At 42.0% G+C, this 24,044-nt stretch overlaps 1 protein-coding gene across 1 annotated transcript in view; it reads right to left on the bottom strand.

Annotated features, from left to right (window-relative positions):
- Positions 1 to 24,044, bottom strand: part of STK32B (serine/threonine kinase 32B) — a 353,804-nt gene that overhangs the window by 19,209 nt on the left and 310,551 nt on the right. Inside the window, exon 10 of the mRNA XM_033949387.1 lies at positions 10,889 to 11,020. Within this exon, the coding sequence (XP_033805278.1) occupies positions 10,889 to 11,020 (132 nt within the window). The remainder of the gene's footprint in view (positions 1 to 10,888; positions 11,021 to 24,044) is intronic.

Genomic DNA, 24,044 nt, shown 5'->3' with positions numbered 1-24,044 from the left:
GGGGACTGGGACATGAAGGAGGAACAGGTTGGGAACTCTCCTTTACAATACTGTGGGCCTGAGCCCATGATAATTGATGAAGGCTGTGCTCCGTGTGTGACTCATGCTGAGCCAATGGAGATAGCATAAGGGCTATGCAGTTAAAGAGGGAAAGGTTGATGCTCCTATCTGTTTCTATGCTGTTCCACTGCTCACAAAGAGAAGGTATGCCTAAAGTTATATTCATAAAAACTTACCAGCATTGTTCTTGATGTTAGGACCAAATAAGACACCAGAGTGTATATGTTCTGGGGAGATATCAACCTGCACATAGCTGAGTCAAATGCTGGCAGAACGACAGCCTGTGTTTGCCCTGGTTTCAGGTTACAAGCCCCCGTGCAGGTTTGCAAGTGCTAATTGATCTCCATAGCAACTAGTGAGAGGCTACGAGTGCTGCCTGCCTTTAGAGTCTTAACTAGAGAGCTGCACGGGAACGGGGACGACGGGAATCCCGCGGGACCCGCGGGGATCCCGCGGGTTCCCCCTTAGGGACACAGGAATCCCGTGGGGACGCCCCCTAGGGTCACGGGGATCCCATGGGGACGCCCCCTAGGGTCACGGGGATCCCGTGGGGACACCTCCGAGGGTCGCGGGGTTCCTGCGGGGCTGGATGTATTCAGCCGCGAGGCTCGTCTCCCTACCTGCCCTCAGCCCTGCCGCACACAGCCAAACGGAAGTCTTCCTGATGTCAGTGCTGACGTCGGAGGGAGGGCTTAAGCAAAGCCCTCCCTCCCTCCGACGTCAGCACTGACATCATGAAGATTTCCGTTCGTGTGCTGCGGCAGGGCAGGCAGGGAAAAGGCATTGGTATAAGGCAGGGGGCGATCCCGGGGCGGGTGCAGCACAACCAGCCAGGTCTCCCAACCGACCGACAATAGGCCCGGTCCGTCAAACCTCCCTGCCCTGTAGCCGCAAATCTAAATTACTTTCTTACAGCAGCTTCAATTCTCCAGCTGCTGTAAGAAGGTAATTTAGATTTGTGGCTACAAGGCAGGGAGGTTTGTTGGACAGGGCCTGTTCTGTTGTCAGTCGGGCGGGTAAGCGCCAGAAAGATAAGGGGCAGGGAGGGAGAAAGGGAGGAAAGGTGGAGTGGAGAGGAAAAGGCGCTTAAGGTAAAACTGAGGTGGGAGAAGGAGCTGAAAGCACAGGGGAAGACAAAGGGGTGGAGAAGGACGCTGAAAGCACATGGGGAAGACAAAGGGGTGGAGAAGGACGCTGAAAGGACATGGGAAAGATGGGGGGGAAGGACGCTGAAAGGACATGGGGAAGACGGGGGGAGAAGGACCTGAAAGGACATGGGGAAGACAGGGGGGAGAAGGACACTGAAAGCACATGTGGAAGACAGAGGGGGGAGAAGGATGCTGACAGAACATGGGGAAGATGGGGGGAGAAGGACGCTGAAAGGAAATGGGGAAGAGAGAGTGGGGAGAAGACGCTGGCAGGGAAGAAGACAGAGATGCCAGACTATGGGGGAGCAGAGAGAAGAAGATGGGCGCCGGATCAATTTGGAAGGGGGGAGAAAGGGAGAGGCATAGTAACAGAGCAAATGGAAGACGCAGAAAGAAGAGAGACAGTGGATGGAAGGAATTAAATGAGAACATGAGGAAAGCAGAAACAAGGCAATAAAGGTAGGAAAAAAATTCTTTTTTTTTTTTTTGCTTCAGGATAAAGTAGTATATTAGTTGTGTTGATAAAAATTTATAAACATTAGAGGCTCTGGTAGAAACCCGTTTACAAAGTATGTATTCTTCCCAATTAATATTTCCAAATTAATAAAGTCTTTTTGCTTATTTGTAAATGGGTTTCTACCAGAGCCTTTAATTCAGTAGCATAATTAAATGAAATAACTATTTCTGTAGTTTATAGGGACAGGTAGGGACGGAGGGGATTCCTCACAGGGACGGGTGGGGACGGGGAGATTCCTCACGGGGACAGGTGGGGACGGAGGGATTCCTCGCGGGGATGGGTGGGATTCCTCAGGGGGACGGGTGGGACTTTGGCGGGGACGGGTGGGGACAGGTGGGACTTTGGCGGGGATGGGTGGGGACGAGTGGGATTTCTGTCCCCGCGCAACTCTCTAGTCTTAACCCAAATGCTGGTGAAAGGACTGTTCATGAGTGTTGGGGAATTATAGTCCCCGTTTATCCAGCTCAATAATACTAACTGTACTTCAGTGAAACTGAAAGAACTTTTGATTGACAGTAGTTGCACTTTTTAGTTAAGAGACTCTGGTGAAGAGGACTGTTTATACCATGATTTATCTTGATGAAGTCCAGAGCATGCTGAATTATGTTTGAGTTAAAGAAGTGCCTGTTTTTGTATGACGTTTATACCACCGGGGAAAACCGGGCATGTTTGTTGTTGCTAAGGCCGTTGGCCTAATAAAAGCTATAATTTACAGTTGAAGCCTTCCTGACTGCTGGCGTTTCTGTACCAGAACACACAACGTTTACCCCAGGCAATAAACTAGGGGTATCCCAGGTGAAAGGTTGCCCTACTCAAAAGGGGTTCACGCCAAATTTCAAGTCCAAAGCAGTGACAATATGTTAAATCTGTCAAAAATGATTAATGATCCGGCCTTCACTGTATCTTTGGATGCTGAAAAGGCCTTTGATCATGTAGAATGGACCTTCATGTATCAAGCGATGGATTGGTTTGGAATTGGGTCTGGATTTATTCAAATGATTCAAACCTTGAACAGCTCCCCTTCTGCCAGATTGTACATTAATAATACTTTCTCAGAGAGTTTTTGTCTGGAGAGGGGTGTTAGGCAAGGATGTCCATTATATTCTTTACTGTTTGATATTGTTTTGGAACCCTTATTATTGGCTATTCAACAGGCAGAGGAGATTCAGGGTATTCCTTATGCAGGTCGGGAATATAAAGTCTCTGCTTATGCAGATGACATTTTACTTCACTTGAGGAATCCAGAAACAACCATTCCACATTTACTTGATTTGATTGAAAGATTTGGGAAATTTTCAGGGTATAAGATAAATTGGAGTAAATCCAAGATTCTCCCTTTAAACGTTCACTGTTCCAAGGGATTATTTGATAAATTCTCTTTCTTATGGAAGGAAGGAGGTATTAAATATTTAGGTATTTGGATCCAAAAAACATTGGAAGAAACGATGCAGGTGAATGAAAAATCCATATTGCTAAAGGTCTCAGATGTGTGAGCATTGGAATCCACTGTATTTGTCATGGTGGGGGAGAGTTCAGACTGTAAAAATGATGATTTTGCCTGTAGTTTGTTACCAATTAGGGATGATACCAGTTTACTTTCAGGGGTCTTTCTATAAAAAATTAAATAATATTCAAGTTAAATTTTTTGGGCTGGGTAAAAATGCTAGAATTGCTATGGTAACTTTACAAAAGCCGACTGCGGAGGGTGGGGTAAATTTTCCCAACTTTTATAGGTATCACCAGGCCTATATTATGCGCCAAGGAATGTATTGGATCCTCCCCAAGCTCATGGAACATATGCCAGATTGGTTACACCTAGAATGGAAAATTATGACTCCAATGCGACTTGCACATGTACTAAGTATCAGATTACCTAGTTATGCTAGAGATAATGTAATTTTATTGGATACATGGAAAACAATCAAATTTATTGCTAAACTAACAGATGTTCCTATAATGAAATCTACTTTGCAGTCCTTGTGGTTAAACTCCAAGATTCAAGTGGGCGATGCTGGGATCGCCAGGAAGAATTGGATGCATGCAGGAATTCAGACATTGGATGATGTTATATCTAATGAGAAACTGCTGGAATTTTCACAACTGCAACAATCATTTGGTATTTTGAATTCTCAACAGTATAGGTGTCTGCAGTTGAAGCAGGCCATTCGGAGTGGGTTCCCTGAGTGGAAAAATTTAAAAAATTATTTTAGTCTGCAAATCCTTTGTTACCAGATAGATTTAATAGGACATCAGGCTGCCCAGTGGTATAAATTAATTTCTGAATTTCTGAATAAAAAACCAAAAAATAATCTTAGAGATATTTGGAGCATCGAGATTAAGCAGTATATTTTTGTATCTTGTTGGCCATGAATTTGGAATTGGAGGTTAAAATGTACGGCGTCAGCATCTATGAGACAAACATGGTTATTTTTATTGCATAGAATTTTTTGGACCCCAGCTCGGTTGAAAAAATTAGATAACTCTAGATCAAATAGATGCTGGCACTGTCATACTGACATAGGGACTTTAAATCATCTGTTATTTTTTTGTCCGCTGATATTTAGTTTTTGGAAGTCAATTTGGGGACAAATTAATATAGTCTTAGAATCAGATATTTCATTAACATATGAAGCAATAATTTGTGGTACTATTTTACATATTAAGCCTCCCCTTGATAAATTTAAAAGCCGCCTTTTCTTGATTTTAACTGGAATTGCGGTTCAAATGATCACAACAAACTGGAAAAATCATGACAGGTTAAATTATACATTTTGGTGGACAAATGTATGTAATACATATAGATATGAGAGAATGAACGCAGAATATTTAGGGTTTAATGTTTTATTTAACAAAATATGGAGTCCATTGGCTTTATTTGCTATTTCACATTAAAAGATAATATAATACCTTCTGAGTTTTTTCATTACACATCTGGGATGGGATGGGGGTAGGGTAGGGAAAGGTACTGAAAATATGGATATTAATTCTTCATATTAAAGATGTTTAATATTGTCAATATTAATAATTGATGGAAAGGGGTTGGGTATAGCTATGATTCTATAATATTATTGTTTGAGATAGTGTATTCTTTGTAATATTATGTTACTTTCAATTAAATGTATTACACTATTGTAACTAAATAAAATAATAAAAATGTTAAAAAAAAAATAAAAAAATAAAAACCATCATGAATATGGTGAAACCATGAATAACATGGTGGGAGACCGGGTCTGTTCCTGAAGAAAAGGCAAAACACAGTGAAGAAAGTGCTTGGAATCAGCTATTTTTGTATGCAAGCTGATGTAATTTGGGGAGAGGAGACAGCAAGCTAAAAACCGTGAATAATCAAAACCACGATTGCTGAAACCGCGAACATGGAGGGAGAAGTGTAACTTTAACATGAAATTGCTGATCTGCTGTTAGTGATCTGTAACCTGTCATTAAAATTGGCTGTAGTACCTGAGGATTGGAGGGTGGCCAATGAAACATTAATTTTTTTAAAAGGGTTCAAGGGGTGGTCTGGGAAATTACAGACTGGTAAGCCTGACCTCAGTGCTGGGCAAGATAGTGGAAACTGTTGTGAAGAATAACATTATGGAACACATAGAAAACATGACTTAATTAGACAGAATCAGCATGGGTTTAGCCAAGGGAAGTTTTGTCTTATCAATTTGCTTCATTTCTTTGCAGGTATGAATAAACAAGTGGATAAAGTGAGCTTGTTGATGCAGTGTACCTAGACTTTCAGAAAGCTTTTGACAAAGTTCATCATGAAAGACTCCAGAGAAAATGAAAGTCATGGGATAGGAAACAACGCTCTTTTGTGGATTAGGATTTAGTTATTGGACAGAAAACAGGGGGTAGGATTAAATGGTCATTTTCTCAATGGAGGAGGGTGAATAGGGTGCAGAGATCTGTACTGAGGCCGGTGCTATTTAACATATTTATAAATAATCTGGAAACCAGAATGACAAGTGAGGTAGATGACACAAAACTATTCAAAATTGTCAAAACACATGTGGATTGTGAAAAATTGCAGGAAGACCTTAGGAAATTGGAAGACTGGGCATCCAAAATGGCCGTTGAAATTTAATATGGAGAAATGCAAAGAGATGTGCATTGGGGAAGAATAACCTAAATCACAGTTACCAGATGCTTAGGTCCATCTTAGGGTGACAGATGCTTGGGTCCATTTTAGGGGTTAGCACCCAAGAAAAAGATCTAAGTGTTATTGTAGACAGTATGCATGATATTTTACACCCAGTGTGTGGCAGTACCTAAAATAACAAACAGGATGCTATGAATTATTAAGGAAAGGGATGGTACATAAGACCAAGAATATTATAATGCCTCTGTATTGCTCCATAGTGCAATCTCACCTTGAGTATTGTGTTCAGATCTGGATGCTGTATCTCAAAAAAGATATATGGAAATACCTTTAAAACAAATAGGAGAAAATATTTTTTCACTCAATAAATAGTTAAATTATAAAACTTGCTGCCAAAGGATGTGGTAGCAATGATTAGTGTAACTGGGTTTAAAAATGGTTGGACAGGTTCCTGGAGGAAAAGTCCATACTCTGCATGGACATGGATAGACATGGAGGAAACTACTGCTTACCCTGGATTGGTAGCACAGAATGTTGCTACCACTATTTGGGTTTCTGTCAGGTATTGTGGCCTGGACTGGTTACCGTTGAAAACAGGAGACTGGGTAAATGGACCATTTATCTGACCCATATGGCTTTTCTTATATTATTCTAGTGGCCAGGCATTGCTGTCTGATGCTACTGGCTATGACTTCCAAGTTCCCTGAATCCAGCCCTCCTCCCAACAAAAGCCCCCTCCAATCAAACCTAATTGATGCATCTCCTTTATCCATCACACCAAATTAGAGATTGCCCAGTCTTCTTCCCCAAAAGAGCATGCTTCAAGAAGACTCCCCCAATCCAGTCTCCCTGAATTGTTGATAAAGTAGGGGAGATGCAAGGGAACCACTGCCTTATTTAGCACACTAACACCTAGTGGTGCATCAAGACATAACAAGGGGGTCAGGTACCACCATATGAAAGATGGACAGTAATAAGGAAGGATACCATATGAACCACTCCCTGGACCAGGTATAATTCAGATATACATAGGTTTCTGCCAGCATTATAAGCTCTCCAGAGCAAGGTCTCTGATTCAGGGTGCCCAGGTCAGGGATGTCCTGTCAAAGACAGCCTCAAAAAGAGGCCACAAGAGTTCCAGGGGTCAGATAGGGTCGGGGGGGAGGGGGGCTATGAGGTCAGGGGTGGACATGTGTGGGGGGAGGGGGGCTATGAGGTCAGGGGTGGACATGTGTTGAGGAGGCTGGAGTCTATTGGGCCATCAGGGAAGTTTTGTGGTGTAAATTATACAGAATTATATGATTATGTATGCTCTTATTAATTATGTGAGAAATTCTGAATATGCATAATTGTATTACATTATATTAGTATTTATGAATTGCTTATATGCCCCAGAAAGAGTTCAATCTGATTTACAATTTAGAAGAGCCTAACCATATCCAAGGATTATGTTATTTCATAAGGGTGCATGACAGATACTTTGGTTTGTGTTCATTTAGTGAACTTGTGCGCTTATGGTATATGGTTTGGAGAGAAGATTGGCTATAGCTCATGTTGTAGCCTTGATATTATGGGTTCTGGTATGGGTGCCATTTTCCGGGTTTGTGGGATGATGGGTAAGTGGAGAGCTTGATCATTGAGTTGTTTCTAATTGCATCAAAAAAACAGAATGAACACTGCATCTAACCTCCCAAACCAAACTTGTGAGAATTATGATATCTGTAGAAAAAGACTTCCGTGGTTAAATCATAGTGCTACAGCTCCCATCACGGGTCATAAAAACTCTGCTTGATTTTTTATTTTCCTTACAAAATATTCTTATTTAGTATTCTCATATGATCAATTCAAGCTTTCTTATTTTTGACTTGAATAAATAACCGAAGGGATTCCAGAGGGAATTAAAAGAGCTGCTGCTTAGCAGTCAACAATGGTAACTGATTTGCTTTTTTGGCTGCTTCAGGGCTCCACTTTGTGCACTTCGTCTTGCTTACATGTTGCTTAATCACATAAGCAGATTTTCAAAGATGCCAAATACATCATGTGATCTCATTAGGCCAATGAGTCAGTGCCTCAGCAATTAGGTCACGAGTCTTTAGTGCATGTGCATGTGTAAAAATTTCTTCATAGGCTTTCAAATGTCGGTATATATTTCATCAGAAACAGCTTAACGCCACAAACAAGTTACATTAGTTCAAATCAAATCTCTTCTCAGTGCTCCAGGAGAAAAATAATGTTACTCAAAGGTAGCATTAAGTCCTGTCAGGTTATAGTTCCCAGTTTGTAAATCCATCTTTGTTCTACCTGACAGAGTGCCATACTGTGATCACCTCCATGTGGCACTTCTATGGAATGGCATTATTTTTTCTAATGGAGCATGAGAAGAGATTTGATTTGGACTAATATGTGTGCAACCATCTGTGACATTAAGTTCTTTCTGACAGAGTATCTACAGAAAATTTAAAAGCCTTTGAAGAGATTTTTGCACATGCACTGTAGCATGATGATGACTCAACATTGTTTACCATTTATCAAAACTTCCTGGTAACCAGAGATCACATCAATTTACAATATAAGTTTTAAAAAAAATGAATATAGAGATACTGTACAAGATAGAAAGAAACTCCGCTGTAGACAGAATAGACCTAAACCATACATACAACAATAGATAGTTACCATCAGAATTTAATCTGCCTCTAAAAAAAAGTATTTCCCCAAAAATATCACCTGGATCCAAAACGTTCTATTCACTATATGATTTTTTTAGGACGCCTCAGCCCCACCACTCCACCGCTGTAATAATTTTGTTACCGCGGGAAGGTTGTGTGGTGCCTCATCATTGGCTGTCCATTTTTTAGTCAATTTTTTAACCTTGTGTCACAAATATTGCAAAAATGTCTTCAAAAAGAAACTTTTTAGTGCAAATGCTAAACTTTATAAAAGTATAAATATTTACTTATCTCAGCCACCTTGGGAGTCAGACCCTTCATGTTTCGCACTACAAAAGTGCTGTTTCAAGGGTCTCCCGGGGCTGCCGCTGTCATCCGACTCCTATTTTGTTTTATATAGGAGTCGGATGACAGCGGCAGCCCCGAGAGACCCTTGAAACAGCACTTTTGTAGTGCGAAACATGAAGGGTCTGACTCCCAAGGTGGCTGAGATAAGTAAATATTTATACTTTTATAAAGTTTAGCATTTGCACTAAAAAGTTTCTTTTTGAAGACATTTTTGCAATATTTGTGACACACGGTTAAAAAATTGACTAAAAAATGGACAGCCAATGATGAGGCACCACACAACCTTCCCGCGGTAACAAAACTATTACAGCGGTGGAGTGGTGGGGCTGAGGCGTCCTAAAAAAATCATATAGTGAATAGAACGTTTTGGATCCAGGTGATATTTTTGGGGAAATGGGTTGATTTCATACTGGACAAAAATCTTACATATAGCAATATAGCCAGTGATAACAGGCTTTGTCTAAAAAAAAGTAACCAGATGCTGTGACGGAGGGTCCCATTTAAAAAAAAAAAAAAAACCAATATCCAAAAAGTGGCATAATGGGATAGATGGACTTTTCTTATAAAATCCTTCCAATTCTCTATTTTCAAAACCAATATTCTAAACGGATATCTATGCTGTTGATCAGCAGTTTGTCTAAGGGCTCCTTTTACAAAGCCGCGTTAGCGGTTTAACGCGCGTAATAGCGTGTGCTAAACCGCTGGATGTGCTAGCCGCTACCGCCTCCTCTTGAGCAGATGGTAGTTTTTCGGCATAATTAAAAGTTGCGCGTGCTAAAGCTGCTAACGCGGCTTCGTAAAAGGAGCCCTAAATCTCAAGAGAAAGCGTTAGAGGCATGGTGTGGGCGGGACTAGGGCTGGCTTATGACTTGGACATTATTAATTGGGAGACATTTAATTGAAATTGAAAGCATGTGACATCAGTGCGGCAAAGTCCATGCATTTGCGCAGTGGTTAAAGCTACAGCCTCAGCACCCTGAGGTTGTGGGTTCAAGCCCATGCTGCTCCTTGTACCCTGGGCAAGTCGCTTAATCCCCCCATTGCCCCAGGTACATTAGATAGATTGTGTGCCCACCGGGACCAACACAGAAACATGCTTGAGTACCCAGGGGAGCTTAGAATAGTTTACATGAATTTATTCAGGTAAGAACATAAGAACATAAGAAGTTGCCTCCGCTGAGGCAGACGAGAGGTCCATCTCGCCCAGCGGTCCGCTCCTGCGGCGGCCCATCAGGCCCATTGCTTGAGCAATGGTCCCAGACTATCCCTATAACCTACCGCTACTCCTATCTGTACCCCTCAATTCCTTTATCCTCTAGGAACCTATCCAAACCTTCTTTGAAGCCTTGTGATAGGCCGGAGCACGTTACAAGGCTTCAAAGAAGGTTTGGATAGGTTCCTAGAGGATAAAGGAATTGAGGGGTACAGATAGGAGTAGCGGTAGGTTATAGGGATAGTCTGGGACCATTGCTCAGGCAATGGGCCTGATGGGCCGCCGCGGGAGCAGACCGCTGGGCGAGATGGACCTCTGGTCTGCCTCAGCGGAGGCAACTTCTTATGTTCTTACCTGAATAAATTCATGTAAACTATTCTGAGTTCCCCTGGGAGAACAATATAGAAAATTGAATAAATAAATAAATAAATTTCCGGGTGCCCTCCAGTCGCAGCCCCGAGATTAGTGTGCCGCAGCTTACAAAGTTTGCGACATTTTGCACTACACTAAACATTAGGCTATTCTTTCACTATTAGCTGACTGAGTTGTGCACAGAAATTGCTATTTGCTGGCAGAAATGACTTTGGCCTAAATGTTTTTATGATGATTATGAGGACAATTTTCAAAGTCATATGTTCATCTTTCAATTGCTGCAATTGCAAATTGAGTTCAGGTTTATTTGGAGTTTTTTTTCCCCCAGAGCACTCATCTGTTCCATTTGCTCTGCAAAGAAAATAAGACATCAGAATCCAGGTGTACTAAGGGGTTAATTCCACTTTGTGCTTATGGGAGAAAAGCATAATCTATCTACTCTTGTAAAGGGCTTACCAGAGGGCAGCTCTCTCTCGCTCCATCTTTAGATTTGTTCTTTGCAAGTCGTTTTTTCTTTTTATGGAGTGGTTTGGACTCTAAAATCATTTCTTCTAATTCAAATGTTGGGTCACAGTTCAGTCTTCCTTTCTACAGAAAAAAAACCAACAACTAAGCATGAAAGAATATTCTGAAATAGAAAACCAAACACATCTGGTTTTATTCTTGTTAAGGGCTGCAAGCCTAAGATGAAACAAAATGCATTTTGCAGTGAGGTGTTTTTAGATAAGACAAGCAAAATATTCAAGGCATTACCAGACAAAGAAAAAAATGATCGAGGTCAACCTAAGTATTCTCTTTCTTGTTAACAAGGTATCAGACACTGGTGAGTTTTGACCTCTGTGTTCTTCTAATAATTATTTCTAGTACCACTGTACCTAATGGCAGAATTTGATTTTATAAAGAAAGAATGACACAAAGATCAAATTTGAGATAATTGAAACTGTAGGCAGTTGTGTACCTAGCATATGTGACACCTGGGGCCCATCATTTTTTGACACCCCCCATCTGTATGAAAAACATGTCACACAAGAGTGTACCTAGGAAAAGGCAGCATCTTACATACTACAGTGAGCAGTAGAACATCAATACACCCATTGTAAAACTAAACAAGCCAGACTAGTACAGATCAATGCTGCACAGTCAATCCTAACAGAAAACCATGCCTTTCGAACACACAGAACACAGAAAACACCTTCGCCTAGTATGGAATATGTAATCACAAACTAACCCCTTCCCCTTTTACAAAACTGTAGTGTGTTTTTTAGCCACAGTAGTAACAGCTCAGACATTCATAGAATTCTGAGCATCAGAACTGTTACTACCACGGCCGGTGCTAAAAAACGCTCTACAGTTTTGTAAAAGGGGGGATAAAATAGAAATACGTAGATAAAGGTTTAATTGAACCACCAAGAAGCTGGACTCTGCAAACAATGCAACGCCACAGAAACAGCGATGCATCTCCCCTAAAGCAAAAAAATAAATAAATAGAATTTTTTTTGTACCTTGTTTTCTCTGGTTTCTGCTTTCTTCATATTCTTGTCTCTCCCTTCCTTTCATCCACTGTCTACCCTCTCTCTGCCCCTTCTATATGGCATCTTCTCTCTTTCTATTCCCCTTCCAGAAACTTTATGCCTCCCCCTTCCATCTTTTCCTTCACCCCCATTGGTCTGGCATCCATCTTCTTCCCTTCCTTCCTCCAATGGTCTGGCATCTCTCTCCTCTTCTTCCCTTCCCTCTCCCACACCCCCATGGTCTGGCATTTCACTCTTTCCTCCCCCTTCCATCAGCATCTGCCCCCTTTCTTTCCCTCCAACCCAATTCCATCCAGTATCCTTCCCCCTTATGTCTCTCTCCTTTCTCTGCACACCAATTCCATCAGCATCTGTCCCTAATGCTCTCCTTCCACCATCCTTTCATACCATCCTGCCTCTTTCTCTCCCTCCACCACCCTTCCATATCACCCTGATCCCCTTTCTCTCCCTCCACCACCCTGCCCCCCTTTCTCTCCCTCCACCTCCCTTCTATGCCCCATCTTTCCCTCCAAACCAGCAAGGTCCCATGATGATTGCTTTTGCTGCCGCTGTTCTGGAAGACATAAGTGACATAAGAGGGGGTGGGCCATTAGACGCAGGGAGTTGCGGCAAAGTCCTGTGATGACTACGGCTGCCGGTCCTCCCACGTCACTTATGTCTTCCGGAGCAGAGGTGGCAGACGCAGTCATCGTGGGACCTTCCTGCAATTCAGCAAGGCTGCCATTCTTATTCCGAAGCAGAGTCGGCAGCCGTGGTGAGGGGCAGGTGCCATTTAGAGTAGCGCAGGAGGTTCCAGACCCGGCCAGCTGTGCACCCCCCTTTGGGCTGGCACCTGGAGTGTTCCACACCCCCCGCCCTGCCCTTGGTACGCCACTGACTGTAGGAAATGACATTATGTTCTTAACCCTTTTGATAATTATAGATCAGTGGTTACAAACCTGCCTTTGCAATTATAGATCAATTATAGATCAGTGGTTCCAAAACCTGCCGGGCAGTTGGATTTTCAGGCAGTGCACAGTAAATATGCATGTGCATGAGGTAGATTTTCATATAAATTTATCTCATAAATATTCATCGCTGATGTCCTGAAACTCAGTGACTTGAGTATCCTTGCTCTAAATGACAACAAATCTGCCAGTGGTTAGGAGCTGGGGGGAAAAAAAGCCGTTTCAGATACAAGTCCTTTAGTAGCACCTATCCAAGCTTTTTTTGTTTTTGCTAATAAGGATATATTTATCAAACCACAACTGAAATGCACTTTTGGTACTTAAACAGACAGATAAAAAAAACCCCCAAAGTAGACAACCTGGTCTGCCCAGGTGAGATTCAACAGTTGGGTAGATGCTTCTGTAAAATTCTCCAGTATAATCTAGTCTTCCACCCATCCTCTCAAACCATCTCTCATATCTGTCCAAAGCATGCCTAAAATTCATCAGTGACCATGTTTGCTTTGAGGCTTGATACAATTATATTACTGGAACTGTCACTCAGTGCTGCCTACTTATTCTTTTGGGCTAAACAGCTACTTCATGCAATAATACTCAATGTTCCATGACTATCTTCTAGAGCAGTTGCTTCTTAGGTTATCCACAATGGTATGCAAATCTGTCTCATGCATATTCATTTCTGAAAGGCCAACTGGCTTGGGTGTACCCCACAGACTGGTTTGAACACCACTACTACATTCATTTACAGTTGTCCGACATTATTTCTGAGGCTTCTCCATCAGAGCTTCTGAACATGGGCTCTCTAGTTCTACAACTTTTCCCCGATTTGAACCATGCCCTTCTGCCTACGCTTCCAGGTTTGTTAAGGTGACCTGGAGAGGACATGCCTTATGGGGAACTAGGGTTTGCCTAGTATCTTCCTCACACAATGTTTAACTACTTGGGATCATCAAACATTATTACTCTTAAGGTATTTCACTCACTGATAATATGATTCAAGGTCAGCATGAGAAATGCTAGTAGTTCAATGGATGCTGGCAAGACACAAGCAACCATGGAGTAAATTAATTAGAGTCTGTGCTGGAAAGATATAGAAGTTGTTTTTCATTAATTCATATATATTTTGACATATTGCAGTCATATATTGTCACATCTACAATATAGAACTCAGTTTGTGGAAACAGAGGCAGTGGCAGCAGGCAGAAGAGGACACCCCTGTATCTGATTTTTGCTTGCTGCTCCTGATTCAGCCACAGTGAAAACAAGCAACAGACCAGTGAAGTATCTTGAAATCACATAAAATGGATGAGTCAGAGGGAGGGGGAAAGGACAAAGAGACAAGATGACACAATTAGAACATGGGGGAGGTGAGAAGAGATGGGGCATTGTAGGATATGGGAGTAGAGAGAGATAGAACAGTACAGACTCTGGTGAGAGGAAAAGATGGGCCAATGCAGGCTATGGAGGGTGCAGAAATACAGAGCAGTGTAGACCATGGGGGAAGGAGGATGACAAAGTAATGTATAATATGATGGGGAAGAGATGTGGCAATGCAGTATATAAGGGGAGACAAGGCAATATTAAATGGTTGGAATGGGGGAGAGTGATGGGGCAATGAGGGATGAAGGTTTTGTTTTAGTGGTAGTAATGGGGAGAGAAGGAGCAACAGAATCATGCTAAATGGTTAGGAGGCAGGACAGAGAGACAGAGCAGTGTTGGTGATAGTGTATGAGAGTGAAGAGATGAGTGATACTGGATGGTGGAGGGACAGGCAGACGTATGATGCTGGATAGTGAGGGGATGGAGAGAGAAGAGCAATACTGGATGGTTGGGGAAGAGAGAGAAAGTCTCCTAAGGTCAACGTAGGTGTGGTTAAGGACGGAGATGACCTTGGGCGCCGTTTGATACGATTCTCAAAAGAACTTAGGCATCTGCAATAGGCCAATAAAACCGTGGCCTACATTGCAGATGTCTAAGTTTTGTGGTAGGCACCATTAGCTGCGATTCTTTAAACAGCACCGATGCCGTTTTTGTAGGCAGTTGTCATTTTTCACTTTGGTGGAAGTTCTTTGACTAGTGTGTCAGTGCGCATTTATCTCAGAGTTTTTACAGGCCTATGTTTACTATCATTTTTATATTGGGGTTTAAGTCTCACCTTAACAATCCTGGACCTCTGAAGAAGGCGTGTTTACCGAAACACGGACCGTGTCAGGTCCTTAGGTTTGTTTAAAGGGTGATAATGTTTAACCGCATTTATATTTGATATAATAAACATAGCCTGCATCTTGTACATTCTGTCTGCAGTTCTTTTTGTTCTTGGTTTGTTCACTCCTTTCCACTGCAGTTTCTGTTGGATTTTTTCCTTTGTATCTGTTGTCTATTTTGGCGCCATTTATAGAATCTGGTCCATATTACCTAAAATTCTCATACTAGAAACAGTTTCAGGCTGACGCATTAGAACTAACACTAGATTTAATTTTTTCTTTTGGTGGGAAACTTTATGTTTAAGTTATAAATATGAAAAAATAAATTCAGAAATACCGTGCCATTATAAACTATTTAAGTTCAGTAAATTTTATTGAAAGTTTTGCATAACAAAAGAATACAGAAATAACAGTGGGGTCCATTGACAAATTTTGTTAATTCTGATTAGTTGGATTATGCCTTTATTTCCTATTTGATTTGCACATCCGGGAAGGGGGGGGGGTTAATATATTTTGTTGTATTCATTGATCGATTGTAAGTGCTGTCTATGACGTTAATTGTATGTATACATTCACATGCACTGTTCTCGAATTGAAAATTAATAAAGATTTATTAAAAAAAATAAAAAAAAGAACTAACACTAGTAATACCAACCGAAAAAGCTTGCAAGTTATTGTTATACAATGATAAGATATGACATCTTAGTGCCTGTGAAAGTCATTGCTTTTTTTGAGAAAATAACCTAATGTACTGCTCTCTCAGGGCAGAGCAAACCTTTCAGTACTATGTATCATGAGTATAAATCTAGGGAAGTGATTCACCATTTCATGTTTGTTGACAATCTCAGGCAATTCCTGTCAACTTTTCATAGAGGTTTTAAAGGTCACAGTCTTGGTTGAGCAGCTCATCCACTTAACATTTATGAATTGATACCTAAGAAAAGGAAATTGTGGTGGAAAGCTATACTGCCTATATTTTTTTTACAGCTTAGCACTTAACTGTAGAAACTTTCTTGCTTTGCCTTTTTTTTAAAAAAAAATAGATTTTCAGATAGTCATTTTTCTACATACGATTTCAGTTCATTGGAGGTGCATTTCATCAATAAGCCAAGCGTGATCCATACTTTTGCACTCTTCAGTGCATTTTATGAATGTAAAAAGAGCTTATATTGTCAGTTTTCACCTGTTAGTCAGTCCAACTGACTGTGAAACTACAGTAAAGTCACTGATTGGGAATACTAGATGGCAGGAGGAAAGCCCAAACCAAAAGTACTGCTGAGGAAAACCACCTGAAGACCCAACAGTGGTACTGATGGGGAACTGAAGCCCCACTAGCAAAAGAGAAGAAAATGTGCTGGCAATTGAAATGAGGACTATGGGAAAGAACAGAGGAGGGGAGAAAGGGAGAAAAAGAGGGTGATGAGAGGGGAACTGGGAAGAGAATCTGTTTTAATACTTTGGATCTAGCTAGAAACAAGATACTGGGCTTGATGGACCTTCGGTCTGTCCCAGTATCGCAATTTTTATGTTCTATTGAGGAATAGCCTAATGGTTAGTGCAGGAAAACTGGGTTCATTCCCACTGCAGCATTGGGCAAGTCACTTGACCCTCCATTACTCACTGTACAAAAATAAGTACAGAAAAACAGTTTGCAAGCATAATTTATTCCAGAAGCATGCTTGTAATCCAAAGCACTCATATATAAAAGCAAATTTCCCCATAGGAAATAATAGAAACTCAGATGATTCATTCCACAACCCAAAAACTTTAATACAAAATACTATACGTACTTATTGCAAGACTTCGCTCATTTAAAATAGTCACTACACGCTTGCAGTGTCAGAGAGAGAGAACCATCTGCTCATTTGTGATGTATGTATACTGTATGTACTCGCATTGCAAGACATTGCTAGTATATCAAGTTAAAATTTAATAAAATGTTTTGTTTATCTTGCAAAACACTTGCAAACCAAGATACTTGCAATCCAAGGTTTTATAGTACATATACAAAATATGTAAACTGCTTTGATTGTAACCACAGAATAGGGTTACCATATGGCTCCAGAATAAGGAGGACAGATTGAGACATCTGGGATTTACTTCTATTGAAAGCAATGGAAATAAAAGCCAAAATCTATAAATTAATGCCTTAAATAAGCTTGAATTATTTGATGTATCACTGAGAGGCTTTTTTTAACCCTGGGCAAGTTACTCAATCCAAAAACCAAAACCAAACTGCAGAGAATGCACAAGGTGCAGGAATTTATTCAATAAAAGTCATAAAAAAACATGGTAATGAATCAATAAAATAAAGAAAATTGAACGCAAGGACTGGTTCTTGTTGTAGAGCAGGGGTCTCAAAGTCCCTCCTTGAGGGCCGCAATCCAGTCGGGTTTTCAGGATTTCCCCAATGAATATGCATGAGATCTATGTGCATGCACTGCTTTCAATGCATATTCATTGGGGAAATCCTGAAAACCCGACTGGATTGCAGCCCTCAAGGAGGGACTATGAGATCCCTGTTGTAGAGTGTACCGGACCCAACACGGTCCATGTTTCGAAAAACACTTCTTCCTCAGGGGTCCAAGATGTTCAGTACATAGATATTCAAGAACCAAATGGATGAAAACAATTGTACAAAGATTCTAAGAACACAGGCGAAGAGCTCTCCTGTATGTAAAGCTCCATTGAGTAGCACTGAGTGCGGGATAAAAGTTACTCATTCCTCCATTCCTCCAAGTACATTAGATAGATTGTGAGTCCACTGGGATAGATAGGGACAAATGACTGAGTACCTGAATGTAAACAGTGTAGTAATAGGTAGTATATAAATAACTAAATGATATCAATCAATCAATCAATCAATAAGGTATACCTTAGCATCAGGTAACTAAGATTTGGATTATTCTTTTCAATGTGCATCGCTTTTCATTTGGCCACATTAAATTCATCTGCCATTTGAATGCCCAGTCTTCCAGTTTCCTAAGGACTTCCTGCAATTTTTCACAAGCCTCGTATGTTTTAAAGAACACTGTGGTTTTCACTTTCACATCATTATTGGAATATAGAACCTGGTTGGGATCTTCAGCTAGATTAACTGTGTCAATATCACTGACTCAGATAAGTGAACTGTATATATATATATATATATATATATATATTATGATTTATTGACTATGAGGTACTGTTAATGATTTGTGAGAATGTTGTACTGCTGTGATAGTTTCCCAACTGATGGTCTCAAGCAATGTGACTGTACAGATGGAGCATAGAGCACACAAATTTCATATGATTATTATTATTTATTTTTGTTATATATTTATTGAGTACCATACATAGGTTTAAGTACTAATACTAGCCTAATCTGAGATTGACTGTCAAATAGGGACTGTAAGTTAGGCGGCGGTAGGCGCCCTATCGCAGCTTAACTCAATTGTTTTAATTCACTTTATTCAGTGTGATAATTGGCCATGACGTTAAAAAACAATTAAAAAATCATTTTTAAAAAAGTAGGCATCGTAATCACATCTAAATGAAGTTGCCTAATGGTGCCTAAGGTCAAAGTAGGCGTGGTTACGGGCAGAAATGACCTTAGGCGCGTTAGATGTAATTCTCAAAAGAACTTAGGCATCTGCAATGTAGGTCAGTAAAACATTCTCCGGCAACGAATTCCAGAGTTTAATTACACATTGTGTGAAGAAATATTTTCTCCAGTTTTGTTTTTTATCTACTTCTTAGTAGCTGTACTAATAAAAGATTAGGCAAATCTCTTTAGAACACTGTCTACGTATCTTTTCTTTCTAAGGAGAATGCCTCCGGATATCCGTACACAGATGACAGGGTGTTTTGCAGGGCAGTTTCGGGACCAAGAAACGGATCTTGTTCGTTTCAGTAGCTTCTTTGCATATCTCCCTAGTCCTAGTATTTTTGGAAAGCGTGAACAAGCGATTCACATCTAACCTTTCCACTCCATTCATTATTTTAAAGACCCTCTGTCATATCATCCCTGAGCCGTCTCTTCTCCAAACTGGCCGCTTTAGCCTTGCCTCATAGGGAAATCATTCCATCCCTTTTATCATTTTTGTTGCCCTTCTCTGCACCTTTTCTAATTCCGCTATATCTTTTTTGAGAGATGGTGACCAGAAATGCATACAGTATCCGAGGTATACAAGCAATATACAAGGGCATTATAACATTTTCATCTTTGTTTTCCAATCCTTTCCTGATACTTCCTAACATTCTATTTGCTTTCTTAGCAGCCACCGCATATTGAGCTGAGAGTTTCAACATATCCTCAACAATGACACCTAGACCCTTTTTCTGGGCAGTGACACCTAACACAGAACCCAGCATCACATAGCAATAGTTTGGGTTCCTCTTTCTCATATGCATCGCTTTGCACTTGCTCACATTAAATGTCATCTGCCATTTTGATGCCCAGTCTTCTAGGCTCACAAGGTCTTCTTGCAATTTTTCACAATCCTCTTGCGATTTAACAACTTTGTGTAATCAGCAAATTTAATTATCTCACTAGTTATTCCCATATCAAGATCTTTGATAAATATGTTAAAAAGCAACAGTCCCAGCACAGACCCCTGGGGAACCCCACTATTTACCCTTCTCCATTGAGAATATTGATCATTTAAACCAGTTCTCAATCCATAAAAGAACATTACCTCCTGTCCCATGACTTTCTAATTTCCTCAGAAGTTTTCATGAGGTATTTTGTCAAATGCCTTTTGAAAATCCAAATGCACAAAATCAACCAGTTCACCTTTATTCGTATGTTCATTTACCCCTTCAAATAAATGCAGTAAATTGGCGAGACAAGATTTCCCTTAATTAATTTCATGTTGGCTTTCTCTTATTACTCCATATTTAGGTCCTGTAGCTCAGTGGTTAATGGCACTACTTCTATCTTCCAAAGATCATGGGTTCAAATCCACACAACTCCCCCAAATACATATATGTTCTGTCATTTTGTTCTTTATAATAGTCTCTACCATTGTGTCCAGTGTCACTACTGAGAGCCTTGTCTGCAAGCCAGAAGGTAAATGAACCCCTTCAACCATTTGCATGCCTCCAATTGCCATCAAAGAATGTACTATCTCTGGTACCTGAGGGGACAGCACTCTAGTTTTATTTGATCCCTTCATACCTGCAGACTTCCTAACTCCAGCTGCAGAAGATCCTTTCTCTAAAGCCTCTGGTACTGTTTATTCTGTTAATGTTGTCTACATACAGCTTATCCCCTGTGTCCAAGCCACCAATTGTAATCATAGCTTATGTCATTGCTACTGCTGGTGAAATCTGAGCCTGAGTCTGTGAAGGAGATCTCACTTTGGTGCTAAAAGATGCGTCAATCCCAAGGACAACTGCAGGGCCTCCAAATTCCCAGAAGGCACTTATTAAAGACCAGGTCAACAAACAAAGCCATCCACAGGGCTTGACGGTATTGGATTGCCTGATTAAGAAGGATAAATGGCTCATTCACTTTCTGTTTGCCTATAGAGCTGTTCAATATCAGCACACAGCCGCCATCTGAATGTAGGAGTAGCCTGATGATTAACGCAAGTGGGCTGAGAAGCTGGGAAACTGGGTTCAGTTCCCACTACAGATCCTTGTGACTGTGGGCAAGTCAGTAAACCCTCCATTGCCTCCAAGTACAACAAACTTAGATTGTGAGCCCATTTGGGACAGGGAAAGTACCAAAATATAATTTAAAATATACAGTTGACTCCACCTAAGTGCACGTCAGTTAAGTCCATGCTTCGGTTATCCGCACCCTACTACCACGGTCCGTTTGTTTTACATTAAAGTCAATGGATGTAAACTCTGGATATTTGCAGTTCGGATAAGAATACAATCCATTTATGCGCACTGATGTCATAGGTCCAACCTCTATTCTTTCACGTTACGTTCACTCCGGTTAAATGCAATCACGTTCTGACTGGGAATGGCAAAGGCTTCACACAGCAGCTTAAGTGCTGGGACAGCTGGGAAAGTGAGTGCTGGGACAGCTGGGAAAGTGAGTGCTCTGCTTCCACTCAAGTTGCAGGGCATAGCTTTTCTGTACTTTAGTCTCCAGCAGCCCATGCGCCATATTTAAACTGAGCCGACTTAGCTACAGCCTCCCCCCTCCCCTCCCACCCTCCTATTAAGTGCACACTCTGTTTAAGCGCACGTGGTGACCTGGTCCGAGGGGCGTGCACTTAAGTAGAGTCGACTGTATAAACTGCTTTGGTTGTACCACACAAAGTTAGTATATCAAATCCCTTTACTTTTTGCCATCGTGAAAGTCCCCTAACATTGTATGATTAAGCTATGTTGCCTCCACTTTGGTACCTCCAATTCCAATTAAAAATCTCACAGCACCTGCACTGCTTAACCTTTGTGTCTGCAGGCAGAGGTGGAGTAATTAAGAGACTGGCACTGTTCTCAAACCTGGTCCTGGAGGAACTCCAGTCTGTCAGGTTTGCAGGATATCCACAATGAATAGTCATGAGAGAGAAGTGGAGGCAGTGCAGGCAAATCTCTCTCATGTATAGTCATAATTGATATCCTGAAAACCTGATTGGCCGGGGTGCCTCCTGGACCAGGTTTGGAAACCACTGGACTAACATAATGAACGATGGCTGATGAAGACTTGAACGGTCCATTTAATCTTTTCACCAATTTGGCTGCAGCATATCTTAATCCAACAAAGTTAGGTGAGATCCATGATGGCCTGGTTAGTACAAAGGATTCTGAGATGTTGTATGCCAGCACTACAATTTACTTATTATGTACATTTTTTATGTGCCCACTATAGTCACTGCATTTTAGTAGGCACACAAAATATTGTAAAGCCATATGCTTAGTGCAATTTCAGCCCACATGTTAAAAAAAAAGTAGCTCTGATTTGGCTGCCAGTTCCTCTTACTCTCCTTCAGCTTAGAGGTCTGCACGGGAACGGGGATCGCGGGGATCCCGCGGGTCCCGCGGGGATCCCGCGGGTTCCCCCCCTGGCCCACGGGACTCCCACGGGGACGCCCCCTGGCCCACGGGACTCCCACGGGGATGCCCCCCTGACCCACGGGACTCCCACGGGGACGCCCCCTTGCCCACGGGACTCCCACGGGGATGAAAACAACCTACCTAAATTCTGGCGATGCAGCTTCCAGTCTGGCGTCGCGTCGGGAAATAGCCATGTTGAGCAGTGAGCTCAGCACGTACACAGATGAAAGCCTTGCTTGCTGATTGGTCCGGCGGCCCCGCCCCACCGTGCCGCCGGACCAATCAGCAAGCAAGGCTTTCATCTGTGTACGTGCTGAGCTCACTGCTCAGCATGGCTATTTCCCGACGCGGGCATTAGGCTGTTTTTTGTCATTTCGGGTGGGGGATGGTAGCGGCAGCAGCAGCCTGAAAAAGAAATCATCCTGGCCGGGTTCGGTGTCATGCTCCGGAGCTTCTACAGCCTTCCTATCTCCCTCTCCCTTCGGCAACTCAGCAGCAACGATCGACACAAGCTTCTGGCGTCGGGGCCTACCCTCTGCGAGTCCCGCTTGTTTCAACTTCCTTTTTCCACAAAGGTGGGACTCGTAGAGGGAAGGCCTCGATGTCGGCAGCTTGTCTTGATCACCGCTGCTGACGAGTTGCTTAAGGGAGCAGGGGGGTGTTGCCAGGTGCAGGTAGAAGGGAGAGGGCCAGATGCAGGACTTGTGGGTGAGGGAGCAGAAGAGAGAGAGGGGAGGGAAACAAAAGGAAATAATTCATACTGGGCTGGGCCGGAGTGGAGGGAGGGTGGAAAGATTCTGGCTACAGGGTGCATTAACAAAGGAAGAGGGAGGGAAAGCTGAAAATGGAGATAGTGACACAAAGGGTAAGCAGGACCTACTGAATAAGGATAGAGATACAGAGGGGACATGAAGAGGAGATGAAATAGAGACATATAAGTAATGCTGAAAAAGTGTGTGGGGGGGAGATAAAGACATTGAAAGGGCAAATGGTGAACATGGGGTAAAGACAAGGACAGAGACAAATGAAGATGGATGGAATGAGGAGAAATGCCTTGTTGGCCCGGAACTTCCTCTCCTACGTCAGAATTGACGTCAGAGAGCGGAATGCTGGTCAGCGCAACGCTTCTGCAGGGAAAGCTTGGGACAGCGGTGGCTTGGGGGCTATTCCCCGATGGCGGTGGCAGCAAACCGAGTGGCTTGGGGGAGGGCACGGAGAAAGAAAGAAAGGGGGCAGACAGGGAGACAGAAAGAAGGGGGAACAGGGAGACAGAAAGAAAAAGTTGGGGGAGAGAATGAGGTCTGGAGGAGAGGAAACATACAGGAGGCTGAAAGAAAGGAAGAAAGATTGGATGCACAGTCAGAAGAAGAAAGTGCAACCAGAGACTCATGAAATCACCAAACAGCAAAGGTAGGAAAAATGATTTTATTTTCAATTTAGTGATCAAAATGTGTCTGTTTTGAGAATTTATATCTGCTGTCTATATTTTGCACTATGGCTCCCTTTTACTAAACCGCAATATTGTTTTTTAGCGCAGGGAGCCTATGAGCATTGAGAGCAGCGCGAGGCATTCAGCGTAACTCCCTGTGCTAAAACCTACTATTGTGGTTTAGTAAAAAGGGAGGGGGTGTATTTGTCTATTTTTGTATTTTGTTACCGAGGTGACATTGCATAGAGTCATCTGCCTTGGGAAATGTATATGGCAGATATCTTTGTTTTGTGTTCAAAAGAAAAGGAAATGCATTTCTGGTTTTATTTCTACAGTGTTGAAGTACTTGTTGGCCCTTGCTGTGACTGGTGGGGATCCCCAAGCACCGCCAGCAGAGGACCTCCTCTAGAGATGGTCAGAACTCCCCTCCACCAAGCGCAGCAGTCGCTGGCAGCATCCATGAGCCACTGAGGTGCCAGCATCTGTGACTCAGGGACGCTACTG

Source organism: Geotrypetes seraphini, chromosome 1, assembly GCF_902459505.1.
Source record: "Geotrypetes seraphini chromosome 1, aGeoSer1.1, whole genome shotgun sequence".
In the NCBI taxonomy this organism is placed as follows: Eukaryota; Metazoa; Chordata; class Amphibia; order Gymnophiona; family Dermophiidae; genus Geotrypetes; species Geotrypetes seraphini.
Note: the sequence above shows the minus strand (reverse complement) of the source record. Positions and strands in the feature narration are given on the sequence as shown.